The sequence below is a fragment of the Somniosus microcephalus genome, chromosome 10 (genome assembly GCF_052327205.1).
Source record: "Somniosus microcephalus isolate GS21.2 chromosome 10, FLI_Smic_1.0, whole genome shotgun sequence".
NCBI lineage: Eukaryota > Metazoa > Chordata > Chondrichthyes > Squaliformes > Somniosidae > Somniosus > Somniosus microcephalus.
The window spans coordinates 177,320,289-177,346,539 of NC_140996.1; the positions used below are offsets into that span (position 1 = coordinate 177,320,289).

Consider the following 26,251-nt stretch of genomic DNA (forward strand, 5'->3'; position numbering starts at 1 on the left):
TGCAGAGTTCTCGTAGTGGGCTCGTCCCTGAATAGTCACGGGCGCCACCATGCCGAGAGGGTCAAAGAGCGAGTTGACCGTTGACAGCACTCCACGGCGTGTAAATGGCTTGTCACCTACAGACACTGCAAAGGTAAAGGTGTCAGATTCAATTTCCCAACGTAGACCAAGGCTTAGCTGGGCTGGCATGGTTTCGTCGCTGAGGTCTAAGTCTTTAATGCCCTTGGCGAGATCCTCAGCTGGAAAGGCCTTCATCACTGCTACACTGTTTGAGGCAATTTTGTGCAGCCTCAGGTTGGACTGTGCTAATGAAGCTTGAGTTCGCTTCCGCAGGTTGATGGCTTCCGCTTCTGAAGGTAAGGATATGAGGCCGTCATCAACATAAAAATGTCTCTCCACAAACTGTCTTGTGTCTTTTCCAAACACGGTGTGCCCCAGTTTGTCGACAGCTCTGGTGTCAGCTGAGCACCCCCATGCTGTGTGAGAGAAATCACCTTGTTGCTCCCCGCCGTAGCTTGCTCTCTCTTTCGGGTGGATGTGACTTGGGCAGGGAGTGAGGAAAGAGGGTCGTCCGCTTTCTAGCACGTTGGTCTTAAAGGTGCTTACGTTGGGCTTGTGAGCTTGGTCTAGGCACACTTCTCCCACGAGCACCCAGCCTAAGTCGAGTCTTTGGGCAAAGGGGGCATCGTGTGGTCCGTTAACTTGCTCTCTCACCTTATGCACCCTCACCACATCTCTCCCGAGCAGGAGGAGAATCTGGGCCTTTGGATCCAATGCTGGGATGCGTGATGCTATGGGCTTTAGGTGGGCATGGTGAAGTGCTGTCTCAGGCGTTGGTATCTCCGATCGGTTGTTCGGGATTTCACTGCACTCTATCAGTGGCGGTAAGTTTATGCTCACCCCTTCACTCACTGCCTCGGCACAGAACCCATCTGCTTTCCTTCCTGCCATCTCCAAGAGTCCGGCACAGGTTCTCAGTGAGTAAGGGGCTGGGCTACTCTCGACGTCAAATATGTCAAAAAAGTCTGACCGTGCGAGTGACCGGTTACTTTGGTCATCGAGTATTGCGTACATGTTAACTGAGCGGTCGCGCTGTCCTTGTGGGTAGACTCTTACAAGGCATATTTTGGAACACGATCGTCCTGTGAGGCCTTGGCCACACACCTCAGTGCATATGGAGCTCACCGTTGGTGCAGTGGTAAGGGTTCCCTTTCTCTCGCCTCCGGGCTCAGAGTCTTTGATGGTTGGCTTTTCCGTTGTGGGGGTAGGACCTGGGTGCATAGCTGTGCTGTGGCGGTCACTCTCACACTCCCTGCATCTCAACGCTGTCCTGCAGTCTCTTGCAGTGTGGGAAACGGAGGCGCAACACCTAAAACATATCCCATTATTATCTTTGAGGTAGGCTCTGCGTTCATCTATGGTCTTGTTTCTGAAGCCTCTACATTTTGTGAGCGGATGAGGCTTATGATGGATGGGGCAGTGTTTTCCGGGATCGTCTTCATTCTTTGCTGCATCTATGCTGATGTCGGTCTTTGCAGTGACATCCGTCTTATGCACAGATATAGGCATTCTTGTGTCTATGTACTTTGGCATGGGCTCCTCATACTTTGAGGGTCCACTACAGTAGCTGGACAGGGCAAAGCTTGGGTCATTTCTAATTCTGGCCTCTCTGCAGATAAAGTTCACAAAGAAGGAAAATGGGGGAAACCGCATGTGGTTGTCTTCTTTGAATTTTGAGCCTACGTTGATCCATTTTTCTTGGAGAGGGTGGGGCAACTTCTCCACTATTGGGTTGATGCCGCGAGCAGTATCTAAATAGGTGAGCCCAGGTAAGTATCCGTCTGTTTTGGCTGCCAGTAATTCCATTAAAAGGTCTCCGAATTCTCTAAGCTTAAGGTAGTCTCTGTTACCTATTTTAGGAAAGTTTTCCAGTTTACTGAAGAGGGTTTTCTCTATCACCTCAGGAGCGCAGTAACACTCCGAGTCTTGCCCAGACCATTCTAAGGGCTGTGCTTGGGTCATTTGTGTACACAAACCGGATCCTACAGGCATGTTCTGACGATTCTTTGCCCAGCTATGATGACAATAAATCCAACTCCTCACTAGCACTCAGGCTCAAGCCGCCAGTGGCATTAAGGAAGGATGACTGCCATGCTCTAAAACTCTCTGGCTTGTCGTCAAATTTTGTGAGACCTGTGATTACAAGTTCTCTACGTGCCAAATATTGGGCAATGGCTGTCATATTAGGAGTCTGTGCATGGGTTGCCAGAGTATGATCGCATCGGAAGGGCTGCGATTGGATGGGAGACTGCCATGCCGGATGAACTGTTCTAGCCTTTAAAAAGGGGTTCTTTTTTAATGTGAGGAATTTGGACATAAGTACCTTCCAAGTGGTTGGGAGCGGCGGATTGAGGCACAGGTTTCTTCGGGAGCGCTGCAAACTCCTTCGTGTGACTAGTCGTCAATAACAAGGGAGGGGTCATCATCAGTGTAGCGTGAATGATCCACCTGAGTGACCTCATGTTGGGCTAGTGATGGCGATTCCATGTTCTCGTGCAATGGTTCAAAGTTTGGGAAGGAGGAGATGTCTGTGCGTGTCCTAGCTTGCTCCTGGACATAGTCGCTTGTCCACCTCTCAGTGCTTTGAGGTGATGCAGGACGAGCAATGCTGCGGTGCTCTCCCACCTCTGCTTCTAGTGCCGCTTCCCATATCTCCGCCTCAGCAGTAGCGGCAGCTGCTTCTTTCTCAATGTGTAGTGCTTCCAGCGTGGCGTCCAATGTAGCAGCCTCTGCTTGTAGTCGGACCTTCTCTTTCTTCACAGCCAGTTCCTGTTTAGCAAAGGTCACGCGAGCCTGTGCCGCTTTAGCTTTAGCCCAGGCTCTAGCTGCTGCTACACTGGCTGTTGATGATCTAGATGAGCGTGTACTTCTTGAGCTGGTCACAGATCTCTGCTTGTCTTGGAAGCTCTTGCCATCCATGATTGCACCGTGCTGCACTGTGAATGATGCTTGTTGCGCCAGCTGATGACTTGCCTTTTTACTATACTGTCCTCCCTACGTGTATGTGTCTGTACGCAGTTAGACAGCCAGCCAAACTCCTTTCAATAACGACATGGAGTCAGGATGTAGCGTCCAAGCTCCGTGTTTAATAATGCCACACTTGCATGAAGTCAATGAAACAATACAAATCAGTTGCATTGGGTTGGAATAAAAAGGCAATGCTTTCAAAGGCGTAACGATGTAAGATTACAGTGGATTAACTAGCAGCGCGTTCCATGCGTTCCTTGGTTTGCTATCACTATACTACTTCCTGTTGAGTGACCCTACTGGTCATTTCCCTTTACTGCCACCTACTGGCGGCAACAAAACAAACTCCTGCAATTATAAGGTAGAACAGCTTCAGTAAAGCATTTATCAAGACAAGAATGTTGCCTTAGCATGAGAATTGGTTTTTAAATCATTTTGTAGTACAAGCATACATTTATTTTTACGGCTGTAAGTTTTCAGATATAGTATACTGAAAATATTTTGATGCATACTAGTGTTAATGATGTATAAGTCTCTTGATTTGTTTCCAAATTATAATAATTATGTGAATATTGTGCCAATGTTTATAAATACATGAATGTATACTGCCAGTTACCTTCTTAATACAGTTTTGAAATGAGAATAACTAGTTTATTGCATTTTTGACACAGATGAAGTTTTGAAGTATGACACAGTAGTCTTTTGATCAAATTATCTTGGAAAACAATGTTTGCACATGAAAAAATAGAAAAACTAAATATAGACCAGTTAAGTGATTGGGCAAAAAGGTGGCAGATAGATTATAATGTGGGGAAGTGAGAAATTATTCACTTTGGCAGGAAGAATAGAAAAGCAGAATATTTTTTTAAAGGTAAAAACCGGGATGAGGTCCTAAAAGCTGAATATAGGGAGTTAGGAGGTAAATTAAAAAATAGGACCTCAAAGGTAGTAATCTCAGGATTGCTACCAGTGCCACGTGCTAGTCAGAGTAGAAATAGAAGGATATTTCAGATGAATACATGGCTAGAGGAACGGTGCCAGGGGGAGGGATTCAAGTTCCTAGGACATTGGAACTGGTTCTGGGGGAGGTGGGACCAGTTCAAACCGGACGGTTTGCACCTGGGCAAGGCTGGAAACGATGTCCTAGGGGGAGTGTTTGCTAGTGCTCTGGGGGAGGGTTTAAACTAAGATGGCAGGGGGTTGGGAACCTGAGCAGGGGGACAGAGGAAAGGGAAACAAGGATAAAAGCAAAAGAAAGGAAGGAGAAAAACAAAAGTGGCAATCAGAGAAATCAATGGTTTAAATCAAACATGGCCACAGTAAATAATAATTCTAATAGGTCGAAGAGCGTTAAAAAAATAAGCCTGAAGGCTTTGTGTCTTAATGCAAGGAGCATTCGTAATAAGGTGCATGAATTGGCTGCGCAAATAGAGGTAAACGAATATGATTTGGTTGGGATTACGAAAACGTGGCTCCAGGGTGGCCAAGGCTGGGAACTCAACATCCAGGGGTATTCGATATTCAGGAAAGATAGGCAAAAAGGAAAGGGAGGTGGGGTAGCATTACTGGTTAAAGAAGGGATTAACACAATTGTAAGGAAGGATATTAGCTCTGATGATGTGAAATCTGTATGGGTAGAATTGAGAAATACCAAGAGGCAGAAAACATTAGTGGGAGTGGTATATAGACCTCCAAACAGTAAGACAGAGGTGGGGGATGGCATTAAAAGGGAAATTAAAGAAGCGTGCAATAAGGGCACAGCAGTCATCATGGGTGACTTTAATCTACATATAGATTGGGCTAACCAAATTAGTAACAATACTGTGGAGGAGGAATTCCTGGAGTGTTTACGGGATGGTTTCCTGGACCAATATGTCGAGGAACCAACCAGAGACCAGGCCATCTTAGACTGGGTATTATGCAACGAGAAAGGATTAATTAGCAATCTTGTTATACGAGGCCCCTTGGGTCGGAGCAATCATAATATGATCAAATTCTTCATTAAGATGGAGAATGAAGTAGTTGACTCAGAGACTAGGGTCCTAAATTTAAATAAAGGAAACGACGATGGTCTGAGGCGCGAGTTGGGTAGGATTGATTGGGGAATGTCACTCAAAGGTTGACGGTGGATAGGCAATGGCAAACATTCAAAGACCGCATGGATGAACTACAGAAAATGTTCATCCCAGTTTGGCACAAAAATAAAACAAAAAAGGGGACTCAACCGTGGCTAACAAGGGAAATTAGGGATAGCGTAAGATCCAAGGAGAGGACATATCAATTGGCCAGAAAAAGCAATAATCCTGAGGAGTGGGAGCAATTTAGGATTCAACAAAGGAGGACAAAGGGATTAATTAAGAGGAAAATAGAATATGAGAGTAAGCTAGCAGGGAACATAAAAACTGACTGTAAAAGCTTTTATAGATATGTGAAGAGAAAAAGATTGGTGAAGTCAAGCGTAGGTCCCTTGCAGTCAGAATCAGGGGAATTTATAATGGGGAACAAAGAAATGGCAGACCAACTAAATACATATTTTGGTTCTGTCTTCACAAAGGAGGACACAAATAACCTCCCAGAGATGCCGGGGAACATAGGGTCTGATGAAAGGGAGGAACTGAAAGAAATCAGTATTTGTAGGGAAATAGTGTTGGGGAAATTGATGGGATTGAAGGCCGATAAATCCCCAGGGCCTGATAATCTACATCCTAGGGTACTTAAGGAAGTGGCCCTAGAAATAGTAGATGCATTGCTGATCATCTTCCAACATTCGATGGAATCTGGAACAGTACCCATGGATTGGAGGGTAGCTAATGTTACCCCACTATTCAAAAAAGGTGGTAGAGAGAAAACGGGGAATTACAGACCGGTAAGCCTGACATCAGTAGTGGGGAAAATGCTAGAGTCCATTATAAAAGATGTAATAGCAGAGCACTTGGAAAACAGTGACAGGATCGGACAAAGTCAACATGGATTCACAAAAGGTAAATCGTGCTTGACTAATCTACTGGACTTTTTTGAGGATGTAACTGGTAAAATAGATAAGGGAGAACCAGTGGATGTGGTGTATTTGGACTTTCAGAAGGCCTTCGATAAGGTCCCGCATAAGAGATTAGCATGTAAAGTTAAAGCACATGGGATTGGGGGCAAGGTATTGACTTGGATAGAGAACTGGTTGGCAGACAGAAAGCAAAGAGTTGGAATAAACAGGTCCTTTTCCGAGTGGCAGGCAGTGACTAGTGGGGTACCGCAGGGATCGATCCTTGGACCCCAGCTATTCACAATATATATTAATGATCTAGACAAGGGAACTAGATGTAATATCTCCAAATTTGCAGATGACACAAAACTGGGTGGGCGTGTGTGCTGTGAGGAGGATGTCGAGAAACTCCAGGATGATTTGGACATGTTGGGTGATTGGGCAGAAACATGGCAGATGCAATATAACGTGGATAAATGTGAGGTTGTCCACTTTGGTGGCAAAAACAGGAAGGCAGATTATTATCTAAATGGCAATAGATTGGGAGAAGGGGAAGTGCAACGAGACCTGGGTGTCCCTGTGCACCAGTCGCTGAAGGTAAGCATGCAAGTGCAGCAGGCGGTTAAGAAGGCAAATGGTATGTTGGCCTTCGTAGCGACAGGGTTTGAGTACAGGAACAAGGATGTCTTGCTGCAGTTGTACAGGGCCTTGGCGAGACCACATCTTGAATATTGTGTGCAGTTTTGGTCGCCTTATCTGAGGAAGGATGTTCTTGCCATGGAAGGAGTTCAGCGAAGATTCACCAGGCTGATACCTGGGATGGCAGGAATGACGTATGAGGAGAGATTGGGTCGATTGGGCTTATACTCACTGGAGTTTAGAAGAATGAGAGGTGATCTCATTGGAACGTCTAAAATTCTTAGAGGGCTTGACAGGGTAGATTCTGAGAGGCTGTTTCCCCTGGTTAGAGAGTCCAGAACTGGGGGTCATAGTCTCAGGATAAGCGGTCAGTCATTTAGGACCGAGATGAGGATACATTTCTTCACTCAGAGGGTTGTGAATCTTTGGAATTCTCTACCTCAGAGGCCTGTGAATGCTCAGTCGATGAGTATATTCAAGACTGAGATCGATAGATTATTGGGCACTAATGAAATCAAGGGATATGGGGATAGGGCAGGAAAGAAGAGTTGATGTAGAAGTTCAGCCATGATCTCATTGAATGGCAGAGCAGGCTCGAGAGGCTGTATGGCCCACTCCTGCTGCTATTCTTATGTTCTTATATTCAGGTCTAATATCTCAGTTCATTGTACATTTCCAGCCATATTAAAATACTTTGCATTATAATGGCACCATCTTTGAAGTTAATCAATGTGGTGTGCCAATAGTCCTATGACTCTTGGGTCACTTGACAATGGTAACACCAGGGCATGGCTCTTGGCTTGGAAACCAGAGTCCAAACCCAGATTTTAATTTGCTTTATCTTCCACTTGGGGGCGAGCTTGTCACTGCCAGGCTCAGACAAGTGTTTTGGAGTGGGGAAGAAACATTAACAGCTCCTTCCTGCATTGTTCAAGCACCAAGCACAACAGAGGATTAACATTCATTCTTTTTGTGACAATGATTACAGGCTAGTACAGGAGTTGGGATTGGGGGCTGAATTTTGATTGGAACTGGTGAGAAAAAAATTGTAAAAGTTAAGTGAAAAAGAAAATTCTAATTACAGTACCCTATTTGTGTGCTAGTTTATATCAGTGTAAGAGGCAGATTCCTACAACTCCCAAATTAAATTTTTGCTCTAAGAATAAATGTAAATATATACTATTTTCTTTAAAGGGAAGAGGAGATTTATGTCCACACACACAAATTCAGAGTCACAGAAGAAATCTTGATGAAAGAATGGTGCAGCAGGTGAGAAGAACACAGACGTTTAGTGTTAGATCCGTGATTCTGAGAGTATGATGTTTTTCAATAACCACACGGATGCTGTAACTTAACAAATAACAGGTATTTACTGGAGGAGGGTAGTCTCAAGACTGGGGGTACAGAGGCATGCGCAAGGCTTATATACAGGTGTGGCCACTGCCGGTACTACAGTATACAGGAGCTGTAAAAGTAGTTCTGTCTTAAAGGTACATACACTACAATTCCTCCCCTTTTAGATTGGTAGTACCCCTAATATTCAAATAACAATTAACACTTTAACATGTACATTAAACAACAATAGTCCATTTATAGATTCAGTCTTTGGGGCGGCTTCCTGACCCTTTCGGGATAGCGCCTTTCCTGAGGTTCTTGTTCTTGGTGCAGAGGCGATTCTGGCCCCTTTTCATCGGGTAGTTCATCGGGTTCTACTGCTACTGGTTCTGAGGTAGATGCTATGGGTTCATCCCCAGGTACTCAAGACATGGGGTTGACTCGTTCCTGTGACGCTAAGATCTGATCGACGTGGCGTCTCACAATGTTCTCCCCGACATCCACTGTGTACATTAATGGCCCCTGCCTTGTGCATATCGTTCCAGGTTGCCATTTCTCTGTTCGGTAGTCACGGGCCAAGACTGGTTGACCTACATTGAAGCTCCTTGTCGGCTTCTCATTGATGTGCTGGAATTGTTTGTCCTCAACATTTCTTCGCACATTTGGTCTGAGCAAGTCCAGACGAGATCTCAACCTTCGGTTAAAGAACATCATGGCCGGGGTCTGGTTGGTAACTGCATGTGTCGCATTTCGGTAGGCTAATAAGAAATTGTCCACCTTATGCTGTAGTGGAATTTCATCGTCGCACATGGCCTTTATCGCCTTCTTAAAGGTTTGTACGAACCTCTCAGCCAATCCATTTGTGGCTGGATGATACGGGGCGGATGTGTAATGCCTTACCCCATTCCTTCTCATAAATTTTCGAAACTCTTCGGCCACAAACTGTGGTCCATTATCAGAGCAAATCTGCTCTGGCAAACCGTTTCTGGCAAATATGGTCCGTAGGACTGCAATCGTTTTCTCTGTAGTGGTTGAGGACATTTTTATCACCTCAGGCCACTTCGAATGAGCATTCACTGCTATTAAGAACATTGAGTCCATGAATGGACCAGCGAAATCAATATGCACCTGTTGCCATGGAGAGGAGGGCCACTCCCATGGGTGTAGAGGGGCATGTGGTGGTGCATTTTGGACCTTCTGGAATCCTGAGCAGCTCTTAGTTAGGTCTTCGATTTGTTGATCGATTCCCGGCCACCACACATAAGCCCTAGCAAGGCTTTTCATTTTCACTCCCCCTAGATGACCTTCATGTAGCTCATTTAGCACTCTCTCCCTTAACTTGGGTGGAATCACCACTCTGGATCCACACATCACTGTCCCCTGGCATACTGACAGCTGTTCTCTTCTGGATGAGAATGCTGGCAACAGTGAGTCGCCATGTGTTGGCCATCCCCTCACCGTCAAATCATATACCCGAGACAGCGTCGGATCATTGCGGGTCTCCTTCTCTATATCCGCGTTCGTTACTGGCAACCATTCAATTATTGATGAATAAAATATCTCGATAGGGTCCACTGCTGGTGCTTCCTCCACAGTAGGCAGTGGCAGGCGCGATAGCCCATCAGCGTTCCCATGCTGTTTCGTGCCTTTATATTCTATATCATATTGATTCACCCCTGGAAACAGGGACCATCTTTGTAGCCGTTGTGCAGTCATCACTGGAACACCCTTCTTAGGATTAAAGATGGAGACAAGTGGTTGGTGGTCAGTCAGCAAGGTGAACTTCTGCCCATGCAGATAGTGGTTGAATTTTTTTACTCCCCATACTAGGCTGAGGGACTCCCTGTCAATCTGGGCGTAGTTGCGCTCGGCTGAGGTTAGTGACCGAGACGCAAAGGCTACTGGCCTCTCCAACCCGTCTGGGAATTTGTGTGAGAGCACCGCTCCAATACCATAGGGTGATGCATCACATGCCAAACGAATTGGTAGTGCTGGGTTGAAATGGGCCAACACCTCTTTTCATGTGATCAATTCTTTACACTTCTGGAAAGCTCGTCTACGTTCGTCATTCCACTTCCATGGTACCCCTGTTTGCAGTAGGGTGTTCAGTGGGTGTAATACCGTGGACAAATTTGGTAAGAACTTGTGGTAGTAGTTTACCAGCCCGAGGAACGACCTCAGTTGTGACACATTTTCCGGTGCTGGAGCCTTGACTACTGCCTCAATCTTTTCAGGGGACTTATGTAACCCCTCTTCATCGATGACGTGGCCACAATATGAGATCTGTTTCTGGAAAAACTCGCACTTGTGGCGATTAGCTCGTAGCCCATACTCCTTTAATCTGGTGAGCACCTTCTCCAAATTGGCGAGGTGATCACTGTCATTTCCGCCCGTGACCAGGATGTCGTCCAAATAACACTGGGTCCCTGGAATCCCTTGCAGGACTTGATCCATTGCCCTTTGCCAGATAGCCAGAGCCGAGGCTACCCTGAACACCAGCCGGTTGTATTGATAGAGACCTTTATGAGTGTTAATCGTAAGGTATTGTTTTGTAGCTTCTTCTACCTCCATTTGCAAGTACGCCTGGGCTAGATCAATTTTGGTGAAGCGTTTACCTCCAGATAGCGAGGCGAAAATATCCTCAATTCGTGGAAGCGGATATTGTACCGTGTGAAGGACTGGGTTCACTGTCACCTTAAAATCCCCACAGATGCGGACATTCTTTGGTTCCCCAGGCGTATTACTCAACGACCTCTTCATTACAGGATCGATGGGTGTAGCCCACTCGCTCCAGTCCACTTTGGACAGTACTCCTGAACGTTCCAACCCTTCCAGCTCTGCTTCGACAGCTGGACTGATCGCATAAGGCACTGGCCTGGCCTTAAGAAACTTTGGGCTTACATTTTCCTCTATTTTAATCGTTGCTGTTATGCCTTTTAGTGTTCCGAGTCCCTCCTGGAACAATTCTTTTGCGTCAGTTAACATTTTTGACAGTCGTCCAGGTGTGACGTCGTCATCCTTTTTGGCCTCAACCTTCAGTGCCTGTATGGAATGCCAATCTAATTGTATCTTCCGGATCCATTCACGTCCTAGCAGTGGTGGTCCTCCATCTGGCAATACATATATATCCATTTTAGGTATTTCCTGGCCTTTATATATCACTTTCACCCTTATTTTTCCTTTGGGGTAGAATTTTTGCCCCGTGTACATCTTCAAGACAATCTCTGTAGCTTTCAAGGGTATATGTGAAAATAGCCGCTTGTAGTCCCTTTGGTTTATGACTGTTAGGGCTGATCCTGTGTCCAATTCCATTTTCACTTGGACTCCGTCTATCTTGAGTGTAACCCAGATAGTCTGGTGATCCTCCATTTTGGTTACCTTATGTAGTTTCAGACAACCCAGCTCCTTGCTTCCGGAGTCTGTGTCACTTTTCTGTTCGTCTGAACCACTGTCCATCACCTGGTGTACCTTTTTGTACTTCTCCTGTGGAGATTTCTTGCTGCTGGTTTTCTTCCCTGACCTGCAGACTCTTGCTATGTGTCCTGCTTTTCCACACTGTCTGCACACTTGGTCCTTGAACCAGCAATCCTTCTGGTCATGTGTTGTTCTGCCGCAGCGATAGCACTTCCCTGTTCCATAGGACATTTCATTGGTGCCATATTCTTGCGGTCTCCGTTGTATCTCTGCAGCGCCCCTTGCGGCTGCTTCGTGTGATACTGCCATACTGAAAGCCTTGTCCAGCGTAAGATCCTTTTCTGATAGAAGCCGTTTCTGGGTTCCTTCACTTTGTAGCCCACACACAAACTTGTCCCTTAACGTATCTGCTAGTCCCGTTCCAAACTGTCAGTGTTTCGATAGCTTGCGCAGTTCCGTTAGGTACTCAGCATTGCTTTCGTCTTTGTGTTCGTTCCTTTTATGGAACTTAAATCGTTCTGCTATCAGCAGCGGTGTGGGGTTTAAGTGGTCCTGTAGGATTTCTACTATGCTTTCAAAATTCTTGTTCACCGGCTTCTCTGGGGTTATTAGATTTCGCAGTAACCCATAAGTTTTTGCACCCATGGAATTTAACAAAACCAGTGCTTTCCTAGCATCTGGCACTTCATTCGCCCTGCAGTACACCTCAATACGTTCCACATATGTCGCCCAATCTTCGACTTCATTGTCGAACGTAGAGATACTGCCACTCTTCGGCATCCCTGGGTGTGATTTAACTGTCAAAAATGGCGTCTCCCGCGCTTCCCCTTCTTCTCCGCTGGCATAAAATGGCGTCTCCCGCACTTTCCTTCCTTCCCGCGCTCGTCCTTCTTCTCCGCTGCGGCTTCTAAAAATGGCGTCTCCCGCGCTCTTCCTTCTTCTCCGCGGCTCAATGGCGTCTCCCGCGCTCTCCCTTCTTCTCCCCGTGGACACTGTTCAGCCCTTGAGCCCTGGCTGTGCTCTGCGCGTTCTTTTTTTTTTTTTTTTCGACGCCGCTCGGTCCTGAACCCGGCTGTTGCTTTACCCTCTCTCTCTCCGGTTTGTTTGGTTTTTTTTCTCGACGCCGCTCGGTTTTCAACCCCCGGCTGCGCCCTGTGCGCTTCACCCTCAGTCTTACCCCGTCGACGCTGCTCGGCTTTCTCTCCGCCGTCGGTCGGCTCCAGCCACCGCTGTCTGGGAAGGGTCTGCACTGGACCTGTCGTCAGTCACTTGCTGATCGTCGTGGCTGGGGAACCAAGCCCGGCTCTCCACAGCCTCCCATGCGATGTTCACTCTCTGCCGGATGACTGGGCGGTTGCTCGTGGTCGACGCCCGTGTTCCTGGCCTCGACTTTCTTACACCGCCCTCCCGGAGCAAATCCTCGAAGGGAAATGCAGAGTTGCAGGTAGGTTCGAATCGACACTCGTCGCCACTGTTAGAGCCGTGATTCTGAGAGTATGATGTTTTTCAATAACCACACGGATGCTGTAACTTAACAAATAACAGGTATTTACTGGAGGAGGGTAGTCTCAAGACTGGGGGTACAGAGGCATGCGCAAGGCTTATATACAGGTGTGGTCACTGCCGGTACTACAGTATACAGGAGCTGTAAAAGTAGTTCTGTCTTAAAGGTACATACACAGAAGTTTAGTAATGCAGCTGTCGATCTGCTCTTTCCAGAAGTGGGCAAAAGCTGGATGTCCTGTTGGGGCTGAGGGGCATTTCCTGCATAGGAGAGCCATCTGCATTATGTGAGAGGAGTTGGGCCAAAGGGTAAATGCAACGTCTAGCATACAAAAAATTGGCCGTAGATCAGGAAAAAGATTGACAGCCTAATGGATTCTGCCAAGTTAATATTCTCTAGATGACATCAATTGGCAGAATATGCATACCACAAAAAGTTTCCTCTCAACCTGTTACACCTTGCCTAAGGCCACATATAAAATACTCATCCAGCCTTATAGCTCTTTTGTATGTTCACATGCAAATATAGCTGCAAAACAAACTTTCTAGCATCCACTAAAATAGGGAGCTATTGTCACACTTCCATCTATAAAGCTGTGCCCACAAAGCAAGCTTCCAACAAAACCTTCATCCAGGACTTGAGCATGTAATCTTGGCTGACACTTCCGTGCAGTACTGTCTGAGGTGCCATCTTTCAGATGAGATGTCAAACCAAGGTCCTGTCTGCACTCAGGTGGATGTAAAAGATCCCATGGCACTATTTGAAGAAGAGCAGGGAACATTTATCCCTCAACCATCATCACTAAAATAGTTTAATTGGTCATTTATCTTAATGCTGTTTTTGTGACCTTGCTGTGCACAAATTGGCTGCTGCGTTTCCTTACATTACAACAATGACTACACTTCAAAAGTACTTAATTGGCTGCAAAGTACTTTGGTACATCCAATAAATTGTAGGTTGCCCTATTAATTGATCTAACTGTTTGGGAGAAAGATGGAGAGAGGCCAGGAAGAGGTCACATTCAGCGCTTCTCAAATATGCCTTCAGTTCACAAGCAGTAACATTTATAGTGTATGTAGAGATTTCTGTGTGCTGAAGAGGATAGTGTGGGGCTAACTTGGGAAAGGGATGACAAAGGTAAGTTCCACAATTCAAAAATGAATTTTAAGAATGACTGCAAAATAGCTTACTGCAGTAGAATTATTTTCAATTAATTAATACTTGCATTTATATAGTGATGCTGAAAAAATCAAAACATTTAGAATAATAGAATCATCAAACTTTACAGCACAAGAGGTCTTTTGACCCATCACACCTGTGTAGTTCTTTGAAAGAGGTTGTGCACTTAGACATATTCCCAACCTCTTTTCCGATACCCTCTCAAACTTTTCTTTTTCAGCTATCTATCATAGATACTGCTTCCATCTCTGTTTCTGGAATGTTATGTAGGCTAATATGTCAGCACCAGCAATTAGATGAGTAACCAGTTAATTTGTTTTTTGGTGATATTGATTGAGGGAGGAATGTTGTTTAGAATACTGGGAGAACGCTCTCTTCTGCTTCAATTAGTACCATGAGATTTTAATGTCTACTTTAACCACCGAATCAGGAAGATCGCTTTTTAATTTAGTATCTGGTCCAAAGGATGGACTCGCCAACAATCCAGTCTTCCCTCAGGGCTTGCAGTCGTGTATTAGCCTGGATTATGACCTCAAACCCTGGCATAGTGCTCAAAACAGTAATCTACTAATCCAGAGACAAAATAACTACCAATTGGCAAATGAATTTCAACACAGATAAATGTGAGGTACTGTAGTACATTTTGGTAAGAAAAATAAGGAGGTCACATATTACTTAGAAAATAAGAATCTAAATGGGGTAGAAGATCAAAGGGATCTCGGAGTACAAATACACAAATCACAGGTTAATAAGGCCATAAAAAAAGCAAAGCAAGCACAAGGGTTTATTTCTAGAGGGATAGAATTGAAAAGTAGAGAAATTATGCTAAACTTGTATTGAACCTTGGTTAGACCACACTTGGAGTACTGTGTACAATTCTGGTCATCATTTTATAAAAAGGATATAGAGGCACTGGAGAGGGTGCAATTTTTTTTTTTACAAGGATGATACCAGAAATGCGAGGGTATACCTATCAGGAAAGGATGAACAGGCTGGGTCTCTTTCCTCTTGAAAAGAGAAGGCTGAGGAGCGACCTAATAGAGGTCTTTAAAATTTTGAAAGGTTTTGATAGATTAGACCCAGAGAGAGTGTTTCCACTTGTGGGGAACAGCAAAACTAGAGGCCATCAATATAAGATAGTCACCAAGAAATCCAATAAGGAATTCAGAAGAAACTTCTTTACCCAGAGAGTGGTGAGAATGTGGAACTCGCTACCACAGGGAGTGGTTGAAGTGAATAGTATAGATGCATTTAAGGGGAGGCTAGATAAGCATATGAGGGAGAAGGGAATAGAGGTTTATGCTGATAGAGTTAGATGAGGAAAGACGGGAGGAGGCTCGAGTGGAGCATAAACACCGGCATGGACTGGTTAGGCCGAACGGCCTGTTTCTGTGCTGTATATCCAATGTAATCCTATGTAATCTCACTAACAAATTGTCCCCATAAAACAATGGTTTTCAAACTTTTCAACTTGAGGGAACCCATGCAAAAATTGACATATTACTAGGGACCCTGATCAAATATTAAATAATTCCTCAGGATCCTGTCCAAATATTAACACATTCCTGGGGACCCTGTCCAAATAATGACACATTCCTGGGGACCCTATCCAAATAGTGACACATTCCCGGGGACCCTGTCCAAATAGTGACACATTCCTGGGGACCCTGTCCAAATAATGGCCCAGTAATTCCGGGCACAACGCGTGAGTAAGGACGGGGTACTCACGTGTGTGCCCGGAGGAATTGCCGGTTTTCAGCATGCACAGCGCATGCGCTGAAAACCGGCATTTCCTGTCCTCTGACCCAAGGGGTTAAGAGGCAGAGCGCGCGCGACTGCACAGGCAGCGCGTGCGCAGTAAAATTCCTTTTTTTTTTCAGAGTTGCGCGCGTGTAAAGGCCTCCGGTCTTTACGTGTGGAAAAACAGGACGTAAGTTTTTAGTTTTTCAGGTAAGTGGGCTTTTAGTACAATGTAGAATTTTTTTTTTCCACAGGTTTGTTATTTTTAAAGAATTTACAGGATGGTAGGTTTAGTTTTAGACCCTATTTTTTTAAATTTATTTTTTTCAAAAAATTGATTAATTGTTTAAACCATTTTTTTACACTTATTTATAGTTAATATAATCAGTGGGATGTTTTTTAAAATTTTATTTAAAGTTAAAGTAGTGTTTTGGCAGCCCATACTTTTCATGAGTTTGACAGCTCTTACTGTCAAACTCATGAATGAGTTTCCCCTCCCCTAATTGGCTGCACAGTGCTCACCTGATCCCAGCCGGCACATCGTACTAACTACGCCACTGGATCAGGTAAGCACATCGCGCCGACATCTGAACCGGGCCAGTGACAGGAAATGCAAGCAGGCCCGGGCTTCAGATGTCGGCGCGCAGGGTGAGTGCACATCGGGGGCTTGCACGCGCAGCAAGCCCCCGATCCTAATTCCAGGGCCATTGACACATTCCTGGGGACCCTGCCCAAATAGTGACACATTCCTGGGGACCCTGCCCAAATAGTGACACATTCCTGGGGACCCTGCCCAAATAGTGACATATTCCTGGGGACCCTGCCCAAATAGTGACATACTCCTGGGGACCCTGCCCAAATAGTGACACATTCCTGGGGACCCTGCCCAAATAGTGACACATTCCTGGGGACCCTGTCCGAATAGTGACACATTCCTGGGGACCCTGCCCAAATAGTGGCACATTCCTGGGGACCCTGTCCAAATATTGACACATTCCTGGGGACCCTGCCCAAATAATGACACATTCCTGGGGACCCTGTCCAAATAGTGACACATTCCTGGGGACCCTGCCCAAATAGTGACACATTCCTGGGGACCCTGCCCAAATAGTGACACATTCCTGGGGACACTGTCCAAATAGTGACACATTCCTGGGGACCCTGCCCAAATAGTGACACATTCCTGGGGACCCTGCCCAAATAGTGACACATTCCTGGGGACACTGTCCAAATAGTGACACATTCCTGGGGACCCTGCCCAAATAGTGACACATTCCTGGGGACCCTGTCCAAATAATGACACATTCCTGGGGACCCTGCCCAAATAATGACACATTCCTGGGGACCCTGTCCAAATAGTGACACATTCCTGGGGACCCTGTCCAAATAGTGACACATTCCTGGGGACCCTGCCCAAATAGTGACACATTACTGGTGACCCTGCCCAAATAGTGACACATTCCTGGGGACCCTGCCCAAATAGTGACACATTCCTGGGGACCCTGTCCAAATAGTGACACATATTCCTGGCGACCCTGTCCAAATAGTGATACATTCCTGGGGACCCTATCTAAATAGTGACACATATTCCTGGGGACCCTGTCCAAATAGTGACACTTTTCCAAGGATCCCTGTCCTTCCTAAGATGATGCCAGCTACCCAAAATATTTTCATTAGTGCATAGTAACAGAAATAATGCGATAATAATGTTAAATAGTTATGCAAGTTCAATCAATGACGGTTATACAATGCGCACACAAGCATAGTTAATTTATTCAAAGCATTAATATCTAAAATAAAGTTAAATATTTACAACCAAGCAAGGTTGTCTGGAGAAACAATTCCTTTTGAGTTACAATTCATGAGTTCAATCTTTACGGGCCGAATCAAAATTTGTGTCACCATACACTGCTTTAAATATGTTAGTTTCTTACACGTTTCTTATCAAGTGCCCTTATATGGCATGTCCAGCCTAGCAGCAAGACCTAATCATGCTTGGTTCACATGTAACTATAGATTTCTGAGCTACAGTGTACAAGGTATAATGGTCCTTTGATATAAGTGAAGCTGACTCAGCTTTCGATGATCCTGTTATCTATCCTCCTACAAACTAAAGTAAGCAAGTTTCTCTTATCTTCCTTTTCCCTAGGTCTCCAGATATACTTTTATTAAGTTTTAATACAAGTACTATACTTGGATACTTTCATGGTTCACACAATGCAGGTGGAATCTGCCTTTTCAGAATGCTGATCAGACAGAAAATTGAGTCTTCTGTTTACTTTTGTGTGCTGCCTCTTTAGAATACTGGAGTCAGCATTCTACATTTTAACCCTCTTTCACCCATATCTCAAAATCAACAAGCAAATCAAAAGAACCTCATGGACTTCAGAAGATCCTCTTGTTGATCTCCAAAACCTTGGTACTGTGCCTCCATCTGATACCCCAGCTGAGATCATCTTGTGAAATATTTTAAGGTACAACCAATGGCCTACCACTCTATGTCGCAATCCATTAGTGAACTAACCTGTGTTTCTACCAGGCTGCCTAACCTTTACTTCTAAAGGTTGTGCCATGATACAGAACCACTTCTAAAAATGTACATAAATTAAATAAACAGTGCATTCCCCACTTCCAAGCTAGGTAAAGGAACCTGAATAATGACATTAAAAGATATATTCAACATCCCTGAATAACTCATGTAATGTGTCTCTACATGTACAGTCTGTGGGGATTTTGTCGGCACAGACCATATTTTAAAAAGGTTTAAACATGAGAAAATGAGAATTAGGAGCAGGAGTAGGCCATACGGCCCCTCGAGCCTGCTCTGCCATTCAATAAGATCATGGCTGATCTTCGACCTCAACTCCACTTTCCCACCAAATCTCCATATCCCTTGATTCCCCTAGATTCAAAAAATCTATCTATCTCAGCCTTGAATATATTCAATGACAGAGCATGCACAGCTCTTTGGGGCAGAGAGTTCCAAAGATTCACAACCCTCTGAATGAAGAAATTCCTCCTCATCTCAGTCTTAAAAGGCCAGCCCTTATCCTGAGACTATGCCCCCTAGTTCTAGACACGCCAGCCAAGAGAAACAACCTCTCAGCATTTATCCTGTCAATCCCCCTCAGAATCTTAGGTTTCAATGAGAACTTGGTTGGTTTTTATCTGCAATGCCTGTATAATTTATGATTTTCTGGTGGGGGGGGGGGGGTGGGGGTTTAATCAGAAAACTCAATACAAAACAAAAAACATAATTGCTGTTTCATAAGGTTTTTTCCCCCCTGCTCCAGGACATAACCTGGAAGTGATCCAAAGGAAGAATCTCCATATTCTTTGAGTGCGATGTCAGCAATCTTACCCTGCTCACTTGAATTGAATGGTGATAGTTTTAGTTTAAAGGACTCAAATGAATATAAATTAAAGAGACCTCTAGCTAAATCTAACTTAGAAGTAATTAGTCCATCATTTTTCCATCTGAATATGGAGGTCTCGCATTTTTGTGTATAGGGGAGTCTTATTTTTTGTGTTTATCGGGGTCCTGCTTTTGGGGTTTCAGTTTTTGTATATACAGGATCTCATTTTTGGGGCCTCACATTTTGTGTGCAAGGAATGGGAGCTTACATTTTTGTGTATGAGGGCTAGCATTATTGCACAATCATATCCAGCCTACTTATTGGTTCTCCATGTGCACAACCCCACCATAGTAGGCTTGCATCCTCCATATAATAATATTTTTCTTACTTAGCTTGGCCACTATCTTGGAATTGAAAAGAAAATTGAAGTTTAAATATAAATCAGTGCCAGTGAGAAAAATGATAAAAACGCGTACGGGGAATTGCCATGTTTTAAGCAGTTGTAATTTGGAACTGAAGTCCATTAGATGTAGTGACCAGTGAGCTCCTGAACTCCTTGAGTTGTTTTGGAGTTAGACCAAGTCTGAGGAAGGTCTAAGCCAACCCAGAGCCCAGGCATACTGGATGAATCGGATCATTTAATATTCCAAAATATTGATCAAACTTACATGCAAATTTGTTCTTATTTTGGAGAACAATGTAAGATATTCCCAGTAAAATATGCCACAGCTGGTTTTCAAAAAATGTCTTTGCTTAAAAAATTGTTTCATTGCATTCTTCCAGTCAAAAGCACTTTACTCTTCTGTACCCACCTGCGGATTAACTAGTAACAAAGGAACGGTAACTGTTCTTGTAACGGTGATTGAGGTTTAGTGTCAAGCTCTTAAATGAAATTGTTTACAGTGATCTAAGTGAATTCCGATATAAAGCAAAACACTCTGGCGACCTGGCATGGCATCACAGGTGCTGGGAGCACATATTGGGAAAATCACAGGTGGCAGGGACACAACTTCTCGAAATCTACTACCAGCCAAAGCGCTTCTGCATTGGATGTGCTGAAGCAAAAGCTTTTATGTCATAATATTAAATATACAGATCAAATTGGAATGGTATAAGTACACTTTTATGATAGTTTTATCTTATATTCAGTGCAAGTTACTGTAATATTCTTCAATCATGCCAAAGAATAATTTCCCTTTCAAAAAACAATGAGCCAAAGCAACTATGCTGACGATGTTAAATCGCTGATGTTAGGAGGAAGGAGGAAAGATCAAATAGCTGTGGGAATACATGCTTTCAGTTCATTAGTGATGAGGCACTCAGTCAGTAAATCATTCAGCAGGGCTCAGTCCATGGCTGGATAGAGCTTGCATGATAGACAGCTTGTGAGTTCTTCCAGATGAGATCTATGAACCATTGATCTCTGCCATGTTGGTCTGTCAAATGCCTTCAGTGAAGAAGAGATGATAAAACTTGTGGTGGTGACTGGGTGAGTTGAGCTATTGAACCCTGACAGCTTTTAGGTTATTATCCAATCTGAATGAGCCATTAATACAACAACAGTCAATTAATTGAATGACATATAATATCAATCATATTGTGATTTACTGATGGAAAATCAAAGTTACATGCATTAATTTGGATGCTTGTTATTAGCACTAAAGTTAGAGGGAATAGCCTAAAAGAACTAAAATTGTTCTCAATTGAGAAAAAAGTTTGGGTATGAAGCATCATTAAGGCTTTTAATGTAAACTGTGATTGCAGGGCTTAAGCATGAATGACCAAACAGCTCAATATAAAAGTATATCCACAAAAAATAAATATATACTAGGTAGTCCCCTTCCAAGATTAAAAAACAAATTATACCAATATAACAAGGAAAATGGTGGGGATAACTCTACAAGAAATATAGGAAATTGCGAAGCAGGTTAAGAAAGATATATATTAAAAAAATCCAAGAGTTCAGGTTTCTAAACATAATCCAGAACCAATCTTCAGAAAGATAAAATAGAGAGGTTAGCATTCAAAAAGATGAATGTGGTGCTGAATTTGAAAAGAGATGAATTACTAATATTTGAAATGAATATTTTCTAGAGGTATTCACCCAGAGAATAACAGTAATTTGCTATCCAATTTGAGGATTTTGATGTTAGTATGAGAGGTACTTGATGAGTGAAAGGGACTTGAGATTAACACAACTCCTGGGCCAAATAACTTCTCTGAAGACATTACAGATAAAGTACACAGTATGGTATCGTTTACTTAGACTTTCAGAAAGCCTTTGATAAAATTCTACATGAAAGACTTTTAATTAAACTAAAAGCCACAAGAATCCAAGTAGAATGATACATGGGGAAAAAAGCTGATTAAAAAATAAGAAAGAGAGCATTCGTAAGCAATGTAACTCAGAGTGATGGCATTGATCATCAGACCACACTGGACTCTATTGTGTTTGATTCTGGTTACCATGTGACAAAAACATATACAGGCATTGGAGAAGATGCAGAGAAGAGTAACTAAAATGATCCAAACTTTAAAGGAAATGAGCTACGATACAAGACTTGAGGAGCTCAATGTGGAAAGAAGCCAGTTAAGAGGGAACCCCATTGAAATTTTAAATGGTATGGATAAGGTAAATGCCAAATAAGTTAACCCATTGAGAGTAGTACCAAAGAACATAAATTTAAATTGGTGTAAAGCAAATTTAAAACAAAGGACTTTACTCGAAGAATAGTGATTTTTTTTTTAGAATAATCTGCCAGGCAGGGTCATAGAGACAAAAACTAGCGATTAGAAGAAATGTTTCCCCACCCAATACACACACGTAGATATTTAAAGTAGACTCCCATCAAATGTAGTTGATACTGTATTATACTAATTAACCCCTTTGATATTGAGGGCAAATTAAGATTATGGGGCTTTTAGACATTAGCATGTTTAACCTCTCCTCTGTGTGCTATTTTTGTAATAAGTAGGTTAACTCCTGTAATATAGCACAAATAGGAATTTACCGTGAAAGTGTTAATAGTACCGTAAAAAGCACATACAGAAGAATTTTAAATCTACAAAAAAATATACTTTATAGACACTGTTGTAACCATAAGAATTTAAAAATATCATCTACAGAATGTCACAAATCTGGATTGACTAACATAGATTGTGATGTTATACTCACATCCGAGAGTTTTTCACCACTTACTTTTGATAGTCAAGGATTTTCTTTTAATTTCTGAGCCTTGCCAATCATTACTCAACTTCCTCAGGAACTGAAATAAATGGGGATGAATCTCCGACAATAAAAATTGTACATGTTCTGTTGGAAGGAGCGCTCTTTTGGCTTTCATGTTTTTTTCCCTTTTGTAATTTCTTATGCTGTTAATATATTGTAAAATAACCATCAGTTACATAACCCAGTCCATGTTTACATAGTTACCAAAGGTTATTGTTATGTCTGTTGTTAAAGGCAGGGTACAAAGGAAATACATTACAATATTAAAACTAAACAATCTTTGTTAATTAATGAAATTAAATAACTCCTTTATAAAAAGAAAATTGTGATTTTTATTTTCAATATATAAACTTAAACCAAATCTAATTATTCACTAGATGCAGTCAGTGTTTAAGAACTACTTGATTCACTTTCTACATTACTGGATGGCAACAGCTTCACAAACATTAAAGTTTTCCTCAGCTTGTGAGATCAAGGCAATTCGAGTTATGACACTTGAGGCTGGTATTGAATGACTCCAAGGTATGTGTTTTTTCAGCTTATGCACTCTCCCCTTTAAGGTATTGCTGCAGGAAGAAATGACAGGCATTGTGACCTAGTGACTGTGGAGGTCAGACATGCTCTGTAAATAAGCAAGAAGCTAGTGTCAAGGGAACATGGAAGCCACAACCACTAGGGCTATCCTGCTGGTGAGGCGTAGTGCCATTTTGCTGAGATTCAATGGTTCTCATGTCACGTTCTCTCTGTCTTCATAGGAAAAATGAACTGACACCAGGCAACAACATCAGGCACCAGCTGCAGATTACTTCTTTGACTTGTCAGGCCTAGTTCAGGTTTTCTTTTTCTATACGGATAGAGCTTTGTGCAACAAACTGTGGCTTTTGTGCTATCTCTGATGCTTCCAAGTGTTCTCTCTGTACTCATTAAAGAACTGATATGTGCATAACATCCAATTAATAATCATTTCTGTTCAGTTGCATATGAACTAGTTACATTGAGTCACAATATCAAAACAAACTCTAATTGTCAACGCAAATAATTTCAAATGACAACAACAAGATGATATGATGCTTCAACATGTACAGACTGGAACATAGGAATTACAAGATGGAAAAAGACGAAGTTCTATCTAGTTCACCTTCTACCATCCTGGTAGTCACATGATACAACGATAATGGAGTTGTTGATTAGAGCAATCAATCTCTATCAGTGACTAATCATAGCAATGAATCTCTAACAATTAGTCTACAACAGACCCAAACGTGACTTGAAGAAAACCCCAGTAGTGGAGAGCTTTGGGAATCTTTACTTAACTGCTTAAAGTGCAGCACATAAGCTGGCAATAGTACATCAACAAATGGAAAATAGTAACAGTAATCGTGAAAAACTTTTACTAGAAATCCTCAAATCCTAGTCATCAAATTCACAAAACAGAGCTTGCAATTGACATCATCTAAGTCGTCCTCGGTGTCCACATAGTAATTGCTGAAATCTTACATCAGATCAGCCTGAGGAGCATCTCACTCCCATATAACATTGCTTCCAGTGCCATCCCTGACATTAGATATGCAGCATGTTTTGAAGTCATTGACAATAATCTGTGGATTCAGTGCATTCTGCGCATCCACTATCCACTGGACAAATTCTTCCTGAGTCATAATTTGTCCTCCAGTAGTGAAGGAGCATACAGCAGTGTTCATCCAACTATTGACTTCACTCACAGACCAACCCGCCTCGGATTAACAACAGAAACGCTGGAAAAACTCAGCAGGCCAGGCAGCATCCGTGGAGAGAGAAACAGAGTTAACGTTTCAGGTCGAAGACCTTTCGTCAGAACTGGAAAAAAGCAGGAAAAGGAACAGATTTTAAAGCAAGTTTAGGGGCTGGGAAATGGGGGAGGGGATGAAAGAACAAAAGGGAAGGTCTGTGATAGGATGGAAGGCAGGAGAAGAAAAGAGGCATTAAGAGATATTCAAGGCAAGAGGAGATGGTAATGGGACAGGTTAAGAAACAAAGGATGGCTCGAGATGGAGTGTGAATTGCGCTGGCAGAATGAAAGACAGCTGCCATGTGGGGAAAGAAAAGCACTAACAAAAAGTGTGGATAAAAAATATATATGTGATAGGGGCCGAGGTTATGATCTGAAATTGTTGAACTCTGTTGAGTCCAGAGGGCTGTAAAGTGCCTAATCGAAAGATGAGGTGCTGTTCCTCGAGCTTACGCTGAGCTTCCGTGGAACAATGCAAGAGGCCGAGGACGGAGAGGTCTGAGTGGGTGTGGAGTGGTGAATTAAAGTGACAGGCGACCGGAAGCTCAGGGTCCCCCTTACGGACTGAACGGAGGTGTTCCGCAAAGCGGTCACCCAATCTGCGTTTGGTCTCCCCAATGTAGAGGAGACAACATCATGAGCAGCAAATACAGTATACTAAATTGCAAGAAGTACAAGTAAATCGCTGTTTCACCTGGAAGGAGTGTTTGGGGCCCTGGACAGTGGGAAGGGGGGAGGTATAAGGGCATGTGTTGCATCTCCTGCGCTTGCACGGTGAAGGTGCCGGGAGAAGGGGAAGGGGTGCTGGGGGTGATAGAGGAGTTGGCTAGGGTGTCGCGGAGGGAGCAGTCCCTACGGAATGCTGAAAGGGGAGGTGAGAGGAAGATGCGTTTGGTGGTGGGATCACGCTGGAGGTGGCGGAAATGGCGGAGGATGATCCATTGAATGTGGAGGCTGGTGGGGTGAAAGGTGAGGACAAGGGGAACCCTATCGTGGTTCAGGGAGGGAGGGGCAGGGGTGAGGGCAGAAATGCGGGAGATAGAACGGACACGGTCGAGGGCCGTGTCAACCACAGTAGAGGGGAATCCCCGGTTGAGGAAAAAGGAAGATATGTCGGAAGCACTGGTATGGAAGGTGGCATCGTCAGATGCCTCATCGGATTGTTCATTGTTACATCGAGGAACTGCAACACATGCCTCTTACTCCCAGGAATCATATCTAGGTGAGTTCTGTCTTTTCTGACAGAAGGCATTTTGTAGCATCTGAATAAATCCAGGACAAGTAGGCAATATTTAGTACTAAGCATAACACCAGGTCCAACAACTCATACATTCCTAATCCATCCATTCCTTAGGATACAATCTCACATGAGCACCTCTTGGAAATGTTGCTGTAGGCAGTGTTTTCCTTTTAAATATAATGTAAAGAGGTAACTTGAGAGTAAATCTTCTGTTTGCGTGATCCTGATGTAGAACCTTATCTATCAGGGCTGTGTAATTGAGAAATTGCATGATTTCCTGTCCATTATAGATTTGTGGGCTTTGAACCCATGCCCTACCATACTGTAACCGCACATCGAAGCACCAGCGCATCGCAACATATCCCGCCAATATGAAAAGAAGCTGTACTGGAATCAGACAGGTATAAGCATCCACTCCGTCTTTTATTTATAAAGGTGCTGATCAATCTCAAGTAACCTGCCCAAGTGGCTATTCTTCAAACAGGAGATTGTCCATTTCAGCACTTCTAGCACATGCTGTGAGTGCATATTAGGGATAGTGCCCCGCCCCCCAGACCATGGCTTTCTGCCCATTAAAATTAATGGGCAGTGCATAATTTAGAATAATTTAGGCGAGCTGCATGCGCTGAACATTAATCAGCTAACTTAACTTACTGCAGGCAACTGTTAATGTCACATACACTTCAAGGTTGGAGAGAACAGTCGGGGAACCTCCCAGACAAATATTGATACAGGAATAACATGTATTTTTCAAATCAGAAACTAATATATCTCTATCTGTTCAGACAGTACTGTTATTCTAATTATAAATTAGTTAGTTATTTTTAGTAGTTTGTCTAGCAC

General features: G+C 43.5%; 1 protein-coding gene across 1 annotated transcript in view; it reads left to right on the plus strand.

Moving 5' to 3' along the window:
* The window catches only part of nup58 (nucleoporin 58), a 102,233-nt gene extending 78,314 nt beyond the window's left edge, over positions 1-23,919 (plus strand). Inside the window, exon 15 of the mRNA XM_085999227.1 lies at positions 23,156-23,919. Within this exon, the coding sequence (XP_085855353.1) occupies positions 23,156-23,169 (14 nt within the window). The 3' untranslated portion in view covers positions 23,170-23,919. The remainder of the gene's footprint in view (positions 1-23,155) is intronic.
* The last annotated feature ends 2,332 nt before the right edge of the window (positions 23,920-26,251 follow it).